The sequence below is a fragment of the Triturus cristatus genome, chromosome 5_1, assembly GCF_964204655.1.
Source record: "Triturus cristatus chromosome 5_1, aTriCri1.1, whole genome shotgun sequence".
Classification (NCBI taxonomy): Eukaryota; Metazoa; Chordata; class Amphibia; order Caudata; family Salamandridae; genus Triturus; species Triturus cristatus.
This window is the reverse complement of record NC_140587.1, coordinates 379,271,038-379,288,071: the sequence shown is the minus strand read 5'-3', so window position 1 is coordinate 379,288,071 and position 17,034 is coordinate 379,271,038. Positions and strand designations below refer to the sequence as shown.

Below are 17,034 nucleotides of genomic sequence, written 5' to 3'. Positions count from 1 at the left end.
GTCTGTCTGTTTTTTTAATGAAATGTTTGCTTTTTGCTAACATTAAGGGCCACATGTAGGAAGCCCAATACCGGTCGGTAACGGCCGATTTTCGGTAATTATCCTGTTACCGACCGGTATTCAGGCTGTTGGTATGTAGGGGGCACATTTCAGGATTCGGTAATTTACCGAATCGGTAAAATTACCAATTCGGTAAATACCGAATCCTGAAATGATATGTAGGGGGAGTGTGTGGTTGTTGTGGGGATTCGTTATTTACCACCAACTAAAAGTTGGTGGTAAATGACAAATAGCTGGAAAACAGCATTTCTTTGCACTTTGAAGTGTGCAATGTGGCAGACATACATGCCCTTAGGGCATGTATGTGTGCCACATGTGCACACATGCAGGAATCAGGGGTGCAACAGGGTGTCACTGTGACACCCTGCCACCCTTGATTGTGCTCCCCCCATTACCGAATCGGTATTTACCGATTCGGTAATGGTAACTGGCTTCCCATTGATTCCTATGGGCCTCCTGGCCCATAGGAATCAATGGGAAGCCAGTTACCATTACCGAATCGGTAAATACCGATTCTAAATTACCGACCCATTCCGAATCGGTAAATATTACCGATGGATTACCTACATAGCATTTACCACTTCATAAATACCGAATCGGTAAAATTCGGTATTTATGAAGTGGTAAATGTTAGGCTACCTACATAAGGCCCTAAATCACTAACTTTCTATTTCTAACTATTGCACTTAAAAATTATACCTCATACTTCCTGTCAAGGACCAGAAGCAGAGGAAGTCTGTTATGTGTTGTTCTTAGTTGCCGAAGAAAAGAATGACTCTTCCTAGTAGCCATGAAGACATCCTGAACAGAATAGGTCCGTTCAAAGGCGTTATGTGTCCTCTTCAGAAGTTCCCACTAAGGAGGAAAAAGGGACAACTGGCAAAAAAGTTCCTTGGCAACCTTGTTGATATAGACTGAAGATGAGGATCAATGTAAGCGGCAGTGGCAAGGCACCAATCTCTCCCTGAGATCAGGGAAGAAAAAAGAGCCAAGTAAAGACACAGTTGGTATCTTCCTCTGGATCTCCTGCTAAATAAGGGGCAAAAGTCAAAGAAAATAAAAGTAGCTAGCGGACAATGAACTTGATGAAAACAAAGTAAATGAATGCGTTGCGACACATTCATCACTCGTAAATGCTTCCTTATATATAATTCAAATGCAAAATGACATCACAGCAAAATACTCTGTTTCTTCTTAAGTTATATTGGGAATAACAGGCACAGTTGCATGAACAGACCACCATCGTGAAAAGAGCAGATTAAAAAAGGCCTGTCCAATCCTCTGTCCTGTAATTAATGGTGTTGAATAACATGCAAAGAATCCCGTATTTGGTAACCATAGCCCAGCACAGAACTCTACAGTGCCCTGGCTGCCCTTCCCATCTGGCACTAATCACATAACACTGCTCCAGGTGGCTGCAACCAAACAAATGCCAAGACAGTACAGGCAGTGAGGGCTCCCAGCTATGTGCTGAGATCCGGCATCCAACAACAAGCTACCTGCTTGTGCAGTAAGTGCACTGTCTTATTCCAGTTACTTGCATGATTTGGGAAGCTCTTGGCAAATATGTAACAGTATGTCCCTCCTTAACCTCGATGCTTATCAGGATGCCATTGCAAAAAAATCCACAAACAGAGCATGAACAGAAGTGGCATCTTGCCAAAAATGTTCATTAGGAAGTAATTACTAAAAAAATAATGATCAAACTTTGACTGCCAATGTATGAACAGAAAGAAAATGTGAAGGCAGCCAATCTATAATTCCAGAAGTAGACTTATTTGATTTTGTTTTGTTTTATTTGATCTTGATTTGTCGGCATATTTTTCATCTTGACCTTAGAAAGGTGTAGACTTTCAGAAACAAGTTTTCTATGTTTCTGTAACTGTTTCAAATAATCAGTTGCCGCAGGAACCAAAGAATCAATACGAGGAGGGCGAGGAAACTCTTAGATGAAAAATATGAAAAAAGTTGAAACTTTGGTTGCACTATGATTTGCATTGTTATAAGAGAATTCTGCCATGTGCAAAAAGGATGCCTAGTTATCATGACTTGCATTACTTAGGATCACAGATATTGTTTCAAACTTTGGTTGGTTCACTCATTTTCCCTTTTGACTGGGGATGATAGCCAGGAGAAAGTGCTTGTTCAACTCATAATACTTTGCACAGAGTTCTCCAAATGTATGAAAAGATACTGAGTACCTCTATCAGACTTGATAGTATGATGTATTCAGTGAAAATGAGAGATATTGGGCCATTTGTTCTGCAGTTGGTAACTTGGAAAAAGTGAAAATGGGCCATCTTTTAAAAGGTGTCTATCTAACCATTATTACCTGATGTCCTTATGAAGGTGAAAGATCCATTATGCAATCTGTTGAAATAGTTTGCAAGGGATCAAGAGCCACAGCAAATGTTTGTAAAGTTCTAAAGGGTTTGTATTGTAACAATTTATATTGGGCATAAATAGGACAGAGAAGAAACATATTCATGAACATGAGAAAGAACAGTTGGCCACCAAATACAAGTTAAAGTTAATTAAATGTAGTCATATTTCCTCTGTTAACAGAAATGGTACACCTACATTAACGTCTCATTGCAGTTTTTAGTCAAAATAAAGTAGCCTGTTGGCTGAAACACAACTTATTGCATTAATCTAATGGACTTTTTAGATGAAGATCTTTAATTCTTTTGGATCCAACTGTTCTTGAGCAATCTTACCCCCGTCCAAAAATGACTGAACAGTTCCAAGTACATGATGAAAACGAAGCTCAAACTGATCAAAACTGACTGATGACTCATGATAACAACAAAATAGAGCATCAGCCAAAATTTGTTTTGAAACAGGAATAAAAGTGATAGTAAAATCATACTTTGGAAAGAAAATTACCCTTTTAGCTTGATGATTATTGCTGCATTGAAAGATATCACAAACACTGTTAATTGCAAAGATAAGTATGAATTTCAAACAGTTCAGTATTTTTCAACAAAAGATGGTTCATTTAATACAAGCCATTTCCATGGCTAATAGTTGTCTTTCAATAAATAAATACTTTCATTCAGACTATGGCAAAACATGAGATAAATGAACAACAGGACATACTTGTCCATTATATTCTTGTCTTTGTTACCAAAGTGTCCAACAGCTCTTTAAGAGACATCTCTTTCAACAGTAAGTTTCTTGACAGTATCAAAATGACAGCAAATTGGTGCTTCAGTAGACATCTCTATTGTATTATTAGCCCTTTAAGTTTGATCATCCCAGCAACAATCATTTTTTTCACATTTGCTTCTTCTAAACAAAAGGGATGTCACTAATTATATCGGCAAATTTCTTTGGGTCGATGGAGTGGCCACAAGCATTCAATTCCTAAGACACTACCCCATCTTTCTCAAATTCGCAATTCCCAGGTTTACAAAAGAAATGATGTTGCTGAAGTTGTGATAATACCAAACTCAAGTGTTCCTGATGTTCTGCAGTAGTGGCAGAAAATCATTGACAGAGAGCAGTGGAAACATATTAAAATCACAAATCACGAAGTATTCAGTCGATGAAATGCAGAAAAATGGCTCAGGCATTGCACAATATAGAAACCATATCACAATTTTCCAAATCTCCAAATGTTGTGCCAAATGCCCATTTCTACTAGTCACTTTCATTTATACACAAAAGTTGGCAAGCACCCCACAAATCAAATGTAGTGAAAACTCATGCTCCTTGATCCTATTACAAAATGTCCTCAATGTTAGGTAAAAGATAATTCTCCTTATTCGTAATGTGATATAAACCTCTATAGGCATTACAGTCAAACATCTTAATCTTTCTTAGGTACAAAATACAAATGTGCACCAGCAGATGAAGAGAATGCTACAATAAACCCATTTTGCACTTTTTCCCCAACTAAGCCTTAACTTTCTCCATTTCCTCCTCCATTACAAAATAATTGCACCAGAAATAAACAATAGAGCCAAGTTCAATTGGTATGGTGCTATCACATTCCTCATGAAGAGGTAGCGAGCTTAGCAAAGAGTGGAAAAAATCAAGGTACTGCATTGGCACTGAAGAAAGATGAGCTACAGTTACATTTTTGGGGAATGCTTATCTTATCATTAGGTGACCAATAACTTCCAGAAGTATAACAATGGTCATAACAAAACTGTGATGACAATGTTATTGTTCAAGTTTGCCATTTGACTTGCAGATTGTGCTTTTTTAGAATTCCAATTAATACAGAATTATTAGGAGGGGCAATAATGCCAAAACATAATACGTAAGATCTCCAAAAGAGACCTGCAATGGGAATAATGCCTACTGTATCAGACCTAAAGTCAATGGTTAGCCACCAAAAGTTCAGATCACTTCAGGACTTTTCTAAATTATCCTGGGAATATTTTTCTTAGTGGCCCAGCCATGGTCAATGAACATGCCACAGGTACCACTGTTCAGCAGGTGAAAATGCACTAATTACTTTCACTTCCTTCGTCAATCAGTAAATGGAACTGTAAATGGAACAAATGCTTATTGATATTATTTATAACGGTCAACACACCCCTGTATTAATCTCTTTCTGAGGAGATAATTGAAAATTACAACCTGCAATAATTCTGAAGTTGCTTAGCATAAGTCTGAATCGAATGATAGGTATCACTGAAACATAGACAGAAATCACTTTTTAGTCATGGTCCTTTTACTCTTCTGGCACAGGACCCCTAACTGCACTAATTTGCATATGTTCTTCCTGATGCAACAGGTCCACAGTGAACTCTGACAGACCAGATAAAAATGTAAATAGCTTCCTTGGTTCTTTCGTCTTACTTTTGGTCTAAATCAATTCATTCAGAAAGTTACACCGAACACTGTGAATAAAAAATAAAACTCCTCCTTATTATGTTCCTTCAATCTACATCAATAATAAGAGCCATTTGAGTTCTTTCATACCAAGTTGTTTCAGTTACTAGATGGCAAAATTGAATCACATAGGTCAATGCACTCATCTCATTCTTCCTGCAGACTGTCACACAGAGCTTCCTCAGTAGAATACTCCAAGTCAGGATATCCAAGCAGCATATTAATTGCAGGTAAAAAAAAGTGTTGTTAGTCTTCAATTAGGAATCTGAAGTTGTTACTACAGGATTTACCCAGGCAAATTCAAATCCGGTAAGGCTGTCATTTTTTACTGTACCTTGAACTGTGCGGGAGTAAAGCAAAATGAACAAGAGGAGAATACAAATGCTCTATTAACTTCATTGGATGCCCCCCAAAAAAGGGAAATAAAATCTGGACAACTGATTACGATGTTTGTGGTCGGAAAGTAACCTGCAAGGTCATTCCAAATCGGTTCCGACTGGCTCTCTGAGGATTTGGGTCAGTCGAAACTGCATCATACATACACCCCAATGGACAGCGTTTCCGACCTCAGGATTACAATGTTGATGTCCAACAGCCTTACCGCGTCGGCCAATCCGACACAAAAAGGCTGTTGGAAAGTGGCTTTGGGGGCCCTTGGCAGTACCCCCTTCATCCTGCAGCTTCAGTTGGGGCAGAGGGGGTACCTATGGAGCTCCTCGTTGTAAAATCCTACACGGTGTGGCAGGCACCGTGGGGTGCCCCCAACAGGCTACAGGGTTTTCCACACACACCCCATTTTCCCATAAGAGCCTGTATTATGGCCGGTTGTCTGGCAGAAACAAGCTCCCATAGGAAACAATAGGAATCCGACTGAACAGTGTTCGGTTGCATCATAATCGGGCAGGCAGACCCGCCGACCGCGAGTCGGTCAGTCCCGATTCTGAGTTGTGTCGGGCAGAAAGTTTCCCCCGACATCGTAATCAGCCTCTTAGTCTCTTTTTTTCGGACTTGGAATACTCCAGGGAGCCAGGAGTGTCGGCTGTCTCTGAATACTGTTCCATGAGGACAGATGTTTTTTCAGTGAGGTCCCACTGAATTAGATTTGCTGCTGCAGAGAAGGTGTGAGTGGAAGAAACCTGTTTCAGATCCCTGTGGCAACGCACCTCAGGCAGATCAGCTTGGCAGGTTTGTCGCAGTCTCCAGTGGTCGGAAGTTTAAAACATTTTCCAAGTCAAAGGTTTTACAGGGATGTTAGGAGGAGCGCAGTTTGACACAGGCAAGGATCCCAAGACATCAGGAACAGCACTCACTTAAGACTTATTCTAGCAGAGGACATCAGCAGGACCCAGGTAATTTCCAGTTGGTACTGGTCAGTTGGGATCTTCAGGGGAAAAGGCCTCTCACAGCTTGTTGTGGCCCTGTAGCATACATAGGTCAGCCAACTGACATTTGGATTTCAGTTCTTTGTCCTAGGTACAAGTGGGAGAAGGTCCAGCCCTTTTGGTCTCCTCGCAGGGCTCAAACAGCAGGTGCAGTCCTCCTTCTGTTCTTCACAGGTCCAGAGTGTTCTGAGGAGGGGGCTAGGGGACCCCACATTTATGCCTGGCACTAACTTGTAGGTGGGGGTGAGTCCTGGCACATCCCTAACCAATAGGGAAAAGATACCATCAGTAACCCTTCTCACTTTTGAAGCAGTACCTATGTACCTGTAGGCAAACAATCCCAAATGGCTCCTCACTTACTGAATCTAAGATGGAGAAAAACATCTCCTTTTGTGCAGAGCCAGTGTGCCCATCTCAGATGTGTAACCAGGGAAATGAGCACCCTTTCCTTTGTGGTCACTTCAAGCCAGTTCTGGAGGCAGCTCCCTTTACTGGAATTTGAGTCTACCTGATTGGAGTAGCAAAGAAAGAGGTCTCCTGTGGTGCCATCTGCCTGTGACAGGGGTGGCCTCTTTGAAGTTAACTAAATTCCTGAGTAGTTTCTAAATGACCATCCCGCCAGATGAATATGTATAGAAATACCTCCCCACACCCACACCCAGGCCCTTGTCTCTGTTCTGGGAGACATTTTTACATATTACTGCACTCAGAGGTCTACAGCTGCAGGCTAATGCAAACTAGCCTCCAGAGGGTTTTTGGCAACATGCCAATTTAGTGTTTGATATATGTTAAGAGTCGTGCACTGGGGCCTGGTAAGCAATGTCCCAGTGCACCGAGCCAATAAACCAGCAGCATCAACCCACACAAAGATGGCGGTGACCACACAAAAAAAGACATTTTCTCACAGTGCATTTTGTATGAATGGCTGGAGGAGAGTTGTATCCTTTGTGTTAGAGCAAGTGCCAGTACTGAGTGATGTGTTGATGTAAAGGCGTGTGTGGGGGGATGAGTGTTGTTTTTCAAGGTGGTCAGTTAATCTGGGGTGTAGTATTTTCAAACAATGTTGAGCTCCCGGTGTGGTGATATCTCAACCTATTTGTGTCATGAAATTAAGAAGTAAAAGCACGTTGAAGAAATTTGTAGTGTCTTCAGCTGAATTACTTTCTAAGGTCCTTTAATACTAGAACATAAGAGACAAATCCTTTAATATTTGTATGTGCAACATTATGAAATGGAAGTTACTAATTGCAAAGGTATAGCTGTAACCTTACAAACCATTGTAACTAACCCTGGGCGTAGTGGGCGTAGTGGGGCTACGTGGAGCAGCGCGTAGTGGGGCAAAATCTATGCACACTCACACGCTCCGCGTAGCCCCACTACGCGCCACCCACTGCCCGTCCGCCCTAATTTTAAAATAATTTAAAGAACATTAAAAGTAAATAAAACACCTTACCTGCAGTGCAGCGTCCCAGGGCTCCCTCTTCCTGCTTGACGGCAACTTCTTCACACAAATGCTCATGCGCGGACGCCCGCGCATGCGCATTTCTCGCGAGAAATGTGCATGCGTGGGCTTCCGCGCATGCGCATTTGTGTGAAGAAGTTACCGTCAAGCAGGAAGAGGGAGCCCCAGGACGCCGCACTGCAGGTAAGGTGTTTTATTTTCTTTTAACGTTCTTTAAATTATTTTAAAATGAGGGCGGGCGGGTGGCGGGCAGCTCTGCTTCGCTGCGGCGTGTGCGTAGCGCTGCCTGCTATGACTACTTCGTAAACGGCGAAGCAGGCAGCGCTACGTGCACTCCGTGGGCGAAGCAGAGCACGACGCCCAGGGTTACTTGTAACCTTTCAGACCATTGTGTCACAAAATATGTATTTCAACTTCAGGACATCGCACAGTCCCTGGAAGTGTAGCAAAATACAGATACCACTTCAGATTTATGAATCTAGTTACTTTTATTGATTCTGTGGAGGTGGATAAACCATTTATTGTACCGATGAAAACAATATACAAATGTTACAAATATCTAAGCTTTTAGAATCACAAAGTCTACTGGTATGTGCAAAAGATGGTTCCCTGTAGTCTTGCAAGCTTCTGCCTGTTTGAAACATCCGCACAAAAACCCAAACCACTAAAAGGTGTGGGCATCTGCACATAATCTATTCCGTATATTGAAACAAATGTATTTTTATTCTGAAGTTTTCATAGCTGCTGTGTGTTTTAAAGAACATCCCATCTTGTCATTGAGAAGCCTGAAAACATGAGATTTCTTGATTTATTTGCTAACTTATTCATCATTGTAGGGAAAATCAAGCAAAGAGCAAATCATTGAGTGGACAGATAGCTGGGAGAAAACGTTTCTAGCATTTTGTTATAAGATCTCTGTGGGGAATTGCAAGTACAGAAATATTGAAACTTTGAAGTAGGCAGAAAGGGGATAGGCTAATGAAGGGCAGAGTAAGGCTAGATGTCTATGGCTTTGTCTCAGGGCAGAGATTGAGCCCTAACTCTCTCTCCACTAAACTTACTAAACTAACAACATATTTGCCACTCTGAGGTGCTTGCTTCAGAAGTGAATTGACGGGGCGTTCTGCATCCGTAAGGATACACATGAAAATTTAACACTCTAAAATAAATGAAATAGTAGGATCTGAGAAGGGTAGATGAAAGTATGACACGTGCTGGACCAACCAGTTTGCTGGGTCTTTTCAGTACCCATCATATAATTATAATTCCATCTTAAAACATTTAGATTTAGAAGCCATTTCTAAAAATTGCTGTCATTGACTTGCACATCACACCAGATGTTTAACCACAGAGGTTAGAGGGGGTTCCAGTGAGAATGTAGGAAATAGATTGAAAAAGTAGACTCTTACTTGAGCATCTGTTCATGTCTGGAGCGCGGGTCCCATAATACCCCGATGGACAGGAGTGCAAACACTCCCCATACTGCCTCATCCATTCTCTTCGGAGAAAGAAGAACAACTTTGGCTGACATCTCGTGCATCCATTGTCCTTCGAGCAAGTCAAGCAGCCTTTGCAAATTGGATTTGGTCCATAGCTAGCTGTAAAACAAAAACAAGTGTTATAAGGCCAGGCACCTTCAAGTATGCCACAGCAAATATGATCATATATACGTTGATTTTTTTAACAGTATGGCAGTGCTCTTTACTTTTAGTCTGCTAGAAAGGTCAAAGTATACTGATTGCAAATATTGTTTGCCAATGATGCAAGGTGCTTCAAGCAAGGAAAAGAGAAAATATTTTACCAAATATGTAGAAAATTAGCACTGGAATTACATATATATTTTGTAAGTGGAGTACCAGCCTAGTAATCTTGCAGAACGCAAAATGGCTGACAAATGTAGCATGACCTGAACACATATGTATTTTTACATTCTGTGTGGATTTCAAAGCTGCTCGGCAAAAAAGTCCATTCTCATGTAAGGAAATGCATTTATTGATCGATGATCATAATGTTTCGATCAGAAATTATGTTTATTAGGACATTAGTGGTACATAAGGCAATTCAGAAGGTGGACATGACCCAGCTTGTGGGCGAGGGCATGAGTATGAAATAGTAAGCTGCTACAAGTCATAGGACAGAAAAGACAGAGATTTTACAGCCACTCTAGAACTACAATCAATAGTTTACATCCATCCATATGTGCAAATTGACATTGGGTATTTGCTGAAATTATGTGGTGGCTATTCTATAGTTGTAAGGAGCAGGAATTAACTCTCCTGGGCTCATTTTGAAAATCGTTAGTGAGGTCATCCTCTGACATCAGAAGACTTTTTCAGGCGTGACATCTTCAAAGTAGAGATGAGCGGAATATAGATGTGGGACATGACATTTTGGGCGATGTTAGGGGATTTAGATAGACTGATCAGAGATCGCGGATGGAAACGTAACAGGTGAGGAAGTCGTTTAGTTATTCCTGGTCAAGGTGATGTATACCTTTGTAGTTATCAGTTTGCGTTATGCCCCATTTTTGCTGAGAGCCAGCCACCGTGATGATAGGATGAAGTAGGCATGTGTTTAGGAGGGCTCATCAGGGTTTGAGGGGCAAGGCTGAGAACATTTTCTAAGATAATCCAAATTACTTGGGGGGCTGTCTGATAGACAGTCATGGCACCCCTTTTCCTCCCTTTCAAAGGGCATCCTCTCGGAGTGCACTGTGTGCCACCTCTTTGGGGTGTACAGTCAGTGCTCTCCGTTACCTCTGCACCCGTGTCTATAATATGGCGTGGGCACACAGATGAAGTGTTCTCTCATTTGCATGGGGCCATGCATCTCATGCAAATGAGGTTACACCCCATGGAAATCACACGTGTGCACATTTAGTGTTGGCATGATCTGTATTGCAGAAGATGTTGCGCAATTGTCTGCTGCTCCTAGTGTAATATCAAGGTGCCCTGGGGGAGCAGAAAAAGGTGCACATTCGTCTTGTGGCCCAGGGCACTACAGGGTGTAAGACAGCCCTGGTAGGTAGATTAGTAAGCACTCAATGTGGAATGACCAAAACAAACAACTGTCACCTAAAACTGTAAGTGAAGTGAAGTTTAAGGTGGCATTCCGAAGCTGGAAGTTTCACCCGCGCCACGCTTACAGTAAATATAAATACAAAAACTAAAATATAAATAGTTTGCTGTAATGGATGGAATAAGTAACAGTGCATCACAACTATGTATGTAGATTAAGTTATATTAGAAATAAGAACACCTAGTAATAATTGAACAAGGTTTCCATGCAAGCTCTGTTAGAGTAAACATTTTTACAAAACATACTATGCTACATGGACACATAGTCCAATATTTTGAGGTTGACAAACTTTGGTACCCTAACAGTGTATAGTATGGTGTTTGTATTTAGCTAATTACCCTAAAAGACCTGGCGTAAGCATCAGTAAGTAATGTACATCATGACACAAGTGTATAAATATATATATATGGATGAGAGTGTTGTATGAAGAAGAGGCAAATTCATAAAATATTGCATGTTAATAAATATTTCTACGGACATAGTGTAGAAGATTTATGTATTTGTTCAACATATTCAGAGCAATGAATTTTAACACTGCTGGAGTATTTTTTGCAACAAAAATTCCAGATTAACTAGAGTTCACTTGCAGCAACATTTTACCTCCAAACTGGTCCAAAATGTTGTTTTTGCACTGATAAGTTGGAGATATGGCGTTTGCACTAGTCAGCTACAACAAACTGCACAGACACAAGTGGAATCTAAACAATGTGGAATTGACGGTGTAATATTGTGTAAGTACTGTTGTGATCTGCACAATCAAACCCTAAGGTGGGTGTTGTTCCGTGGACATCAATTCAACTAAATGCGGTAGCGGAAGTGACATAACACACCCTTTAACCTCCACTTCCACTCTCTCTCACACACACACACACACACACACACACACACACACTTACAAATACACACAAATTCACACATATACACTCTCTTACACATAAACACTCTCTCACCCGCAAGCAAGCACACAACATACATTTAAAAGCATTGTTTGCTGACATCAGCTGTCATGCAAGGGCATATCCCAGCTTATGGTACTCCATTTTTATCACACTATTAGTGAATAATATATTTTATTTGTTCACTATCAGTGTGATTAAAAAAAAATTGACAGAAAAGAAAGTGTGTGGAGCCCCAGCTGCCTCTGTGTTCTTTGAACTGAATTTGCCACCACTGAGACCAGCGGTATCAAGGGCAGTGCTAGGGGCAGCAAGGGGCAAGCCAGGGGTCGCCCATGGGGACCCCTAAGTGACGTCCACTTGTCGTTCAGACTTGTGAATGATTAGGTTGATTGCACAATGATTAGCCTGGGAAGGTGCGAGCAGCTTCATCTGCACAGGCTGGGATGTGTAATGGGCGTCAAACACGCTGTATCACGACCAACTTTCACTTTTCGATCTGTGTAAATATGAGTGGAAGTAAATAATCCACTTGATAGCAGTGTGCGAGTCCAAAAGCGCGTGCACATAATTACAGGCCTGTGCTGGTGATCAGAACTATTGGGTTTCCAACTGCAGCCTGCTGACTGAAGCACAATCTAAAGAAAATTCTCTGCTCGTGTTTTGTTAACCTCTGTAACATTAGCGGATTCTGTGTCTTGAAAGCTTTCGCTGTAAGAAGCCATTTTAAGATCGACTGTAATTGTAGACTTCTTATTGTACGACTGTGGCGTGATTGCAGTATGTATAGATATCTGTATCCCTGTTTAGAAATGCATCACACAGAGGATGAGAACGTGCTCCCCAAAATTACTCTTTTCAGGAAAATTTCCAATTGCTAGAGGGAAATATGTTGCAAGTGTGTTTTTTCGAGGGGTGAGGGGTCAGCATTCATTAGACTGGAATCACATTGTTGGGAACAAAGTACCAGGCTACAAACAAAATAATACCAATGAAATCATTACCTATTAATATTGAAATTAATTGAAATCATAATTATCAGCACACAACACGTCATCAATTTCGCCAAATACTCGTAAGAAAAACAAGCTTTAGCCGTGATGTTACTTGTGTTTTTGAATTGCTAACAATAATGTGTTTTCATATATATTTTATAAATCCATTCACTAATGTAGTATGACAAAAACCCACATCAACATACACATTTAGAAGAAGCACTGGCAAAGCCAGTACGTCTCGGCTCTAAAAGACCTTGGGGCTCATTAAGATATCAGGCGGATCGCCACCGCCCATATATGACGGTGGCGATCCGCTCGCACAAAGTCACCGCCCGCATATGAATTCCCCCCCGGTAGGCAATCCGCCCGATTGCCTACCGGGCGGAAAATCAGTTAATATGGTGGCGGTGTCTGGTAGAGACCGCCATCCATATTAGTATGCAGGCGGGGTGTTGCCTTTCCGTGGCGGCGTAGGCAGGTGTTTTTGCCTTTGGGGGCCCGAAGCGGGCCTCCAGGGATTCTGGGGGTGGGGGTGGACATGGGGGGTGCCTATGGTACCCCCCTGCCTTTCAATGAACAACGTGACAGGCACGTACAACTTGCCTTTGTGGCATTGCGGCGGGCGGTGCTCTCTGCACCGCCCGCCGCAATGTTGCAGATGCGCCATGCGCCCGCCAGCACCCGCATACTAATCAGGAGTGCGGGACCGCCGCACCCTCAGCGGGCGGCCCCGTTTCCCGAGGGTATCCGCCATGCTAATGGGGCCCCTAGTTCTTGGCTTTACCATTTTTTATTTAAATTGCGAATTGCATGTGAATGTATGCATCATTGCTTGTGTACTTGCATGGCGTGCAATTTTACGATAGAAAACCCTTTCCAAGATGGCTCTCATTGCATACCTATACTTCACGATGCACACACATGCGTTATGATGCACACAGGTGCGTGGTTTGCAGCTTTTGAGAGCAGATTGAGTGCAACGTTGCCTTCCACGATGACAGCAAATATTTGATCAAAGGGCTGTGAGCATGGCTTTGTCATAACAGGGTGTAAAGGTTTAGGAGCTACTACAAAATTCACTTTGGCTGCAAAGGTATTAAGCATTGTTGTCGTGGATGTGAGAGCAGATCAATGGCTCACTTTGGCATGGAAAAATCTGTTTAGCAGGTTCTCAACTGTAAGAAATTGGGGTTTTGGTTGACTGGGGGGTGAGCCCAGGACGAGCAGCCAGCACAATCATTGTCAGGGGTAGGTACAAACCAACCCTACATTAAACTGTGCTCAACCTTCTCGTAGTTTGCCACAGAGTAGTCAGGCTTAACTTAGCGGCAATGTGTAAATAATTTGGGCAACACTTCAAACAAGGAGATCACATTAAGTTAGAAAAATAGAGTAATTTTTAATAAATAAAACAAGACCAAAATGGCAAAACTCCAATCAGTAGAGCCGAAGATATGCAATTGTTAAGAGTTTAGTGAAATTGCCCCAAAAAAGCACAAAGCGCCAACTGTTGACATCTTGTAGCACCGCACAGGTTTAAGTCACAAGCTCAGGCCAACCATGATGGAGCACGGGTTGGATACAGGCCGCATCGAAGCTAGCACAAACCGCAGCAAGTAAATCTTCACCAATGTGTGGGAGTTCTCCAGTCCTTCAGCCACTGAGAATGACATCACACCCTTGCAGGAACTGTGTGTCAACCTTGCTGACTATTTCCACAAGATCTTGGCCATTTACTAGAACTTCGAACGCCAACCCTCCACCATCAAAAGCATTGACCATCTCACACCCACGAGCACAAACCCAGAAGTCCTGCTCTCTCACTGGGACCCCCTCACCATGCACAACACCTTCGCCATTGTGAACTCACGCAACTGGGAGCACCTACGGACCCTTGCCCCCATTACGTCTTCAACCTTGGATGCAGGACAATCAGCAATGTGCTCAGGAAGGTCCTGAACATGACCATCACCAGGACCTCCGTCCCAGAGGACTGGAAACACCCTCAGAAGTGAGACCTCTCCTGAAAAAAACATCTGCCAACTCAGTCAATCTGAAGAACTACTGACCCACCTCTCTTCTCCCACATCCAGCAAAAGCCTTGAGAAGGCGATGAGCCAGCAACTCACCCAACACCTAGATGACCACAACCTCCTGGACACCTCCCAATCCATATTCCAAGGTCAACCACAGCACCAAGACAGCCCTTATCGCACTAACCGATAACATCAGAGCCTTCCTGGACCATGGAGAAATGGCAGCCCTCATCCTCCTATAAATGGCCACCACGTTTGACTCCATATCCCATCATATCCTGTTCAAAAGACTCCACCACATCGGGATCCGAGGATGCACCCTCAAATTGGTCACCTTGTACCTCACTGGCAGAACCCAAAGGATCCACCTCCCACCGTTCACCTTGGATCCAAAGAAGATGATCTGTGGAGTCTCCAAAGGATCGTACCTCAGCCTCACCCTCTTCAACACCTACGTGAGCCCCCCTGGCTGACACCGTCAGATCACACAGATGCAACACGGATGGATGTCGTCCTATGCCGATGACACACAGCTCATCTTCTCACTGTCCGAAGATTCTTCCACCACAAAAGCCAACTCCCACAGATGCATGATGAAAGTCATGGACTGAATGAAAGACAACTGTCTTAAACTCAACACAGACAAGACCGAGGTCCTCATCTTTGGAAACAACCCCTCAGGTGGCTTCCGATATACACCAGACAGATATTCTCGCAGGCCCTCATCACCTGCAGACAGGACTACAGAACAGGCTCCACATAAAAATCACTGCACACTTCCTGAAAAGACTTCAGACAATACAGAACTCAGCAGCAAGACCTCCCCAGAAGGGCCCACATCACACCCCATCTCAAGAAACTGCACTGGTTCCCAATCCCGAAGAAGGGCCAGCTCAAGGCAGGAGGCCAGCCAACTAGTTCTTGGAGTCACTCTGGTGGTCCTAGGTTTAACAGTTTTCGCCCAGGCAAGACGGCAGTAGGCAGCAGGGCAACAGTCCTTCAAAGCAACAATCCAGCAGAGTGGCAGTCCTTTCAGCAGCACAGCAGTCCTTCTTCATGCCAGAGTATCTACAGGTCTAGAAATGTACTGAAGAGTTGGGTCTGAGGTCCAGTATTTATACCCAGTTATGACTTTGAACTGGGGAGAAGCTTCTAGAGGCATGCATTTGAAGTGGAATATGTCCTGCCTTCCTGGCTCTAGGCTAAATATAGGGGTATGCAGTCCTTTGTGTGGAGGCAGGACACAGGCTATTCAAGTGCAAGTGGGGCTGGGCCCAGCTCTATCCCTGCGATCCTTCCAGAGATGGCACATCCAGACACACCCAACCTCACTATTGTGTATGGCTGTCTAGGAGGAATACACAAAGCCCAACTGTCAACTACACCCAGTCATGTGACCCAGAGGCTGTAGGCATCATAGGTTTATCAGTGATCATCTATGTGTTTTGATCCCAATGATACTAGATAGCCTCTCACTCTGTATGGTGTTGGACAATACAATAGAAGAGGAATGTGTTATCTGCAGGGGCACTTTCAGTGATATTTTTACATGTCTTTAAACCAACACTGTTCAATAGTATATGTGTGCTTAACATTGGTTTCAGCATGGTCTTCATATTGCTAGAAATGGATGTCTTATTCAATGTTGTGGCCTTGAATACAACATTTATTTTGACATCGTGTTGTATTCTATTTCCATAGTTACTTCAGTGGTCATTGGAATGTACGGGGGTATTCCAGTTGAAGATTCGAGGTCCGGCAGTTATGCTGAGACCTCTGAAGTAGGCTGGTGTGTTGGAACTGTGCTGTGTACTTTTGGAGAATAAAGAAGACAGTAATCTCTTCGTGGATTCATTGAAGAACCAACTCTTACATTTGGCGATGAGGATGGGATCTCCTTGTACACCCTTCAACAGCACTTTCTGACTCTACTCAGGAGTTTATCGACTTCTACACCCTTGATGTGCAGTGCTCCCTATTGTGTGGACTGAGGTGTTGAAGCATTCAAACCAGAGGGTGGCAGGTTGTATATTTTAAGTTCAGTCTATTCGTTTATATAACATTCAAAATGCAAAATATTACATGTCCTCCACATTTCTTACCAGAACCAGGTATACCTAAAACAACACATGCAGCTCCATCAAGACTGCTTCAAAACGCTGTATGAGCTGAGAATCCTGCGGTGGCCCCTGAAGCCCTGGATGCGGTTGCCTGTCCAACAGCTTACAGGAAGAGCTGTCTGTGTCTTCTATGACCAGTTCAGCCTTCGTTGTAAAC

At 42.8% G+C, this 17,034-nt stretch overlaps 1 protein-coding gene across 1 annotated transcript in view; it reads right to left on the bottom strand.

Annotated features, from left to right (window-relative positions):
- Positions 1-17,034, bottom strand: part of RSPO2 (R-spondin 2) — a 375,735-nt gene that overhangs the window by 158,587 nt on the left and 200,114 nt on the right. Inside the window, exon 3 of the mRNA XM_085605093.1 lies at positions 9,159-9,347. Within this exon, the coding sequence (XP_085461219.1) occupies positions 9,159-9,347 (189 nt within the window). The remainder of the gene's footprint in view (positions 1-9,158; positions 9,348-17,034) is intronic.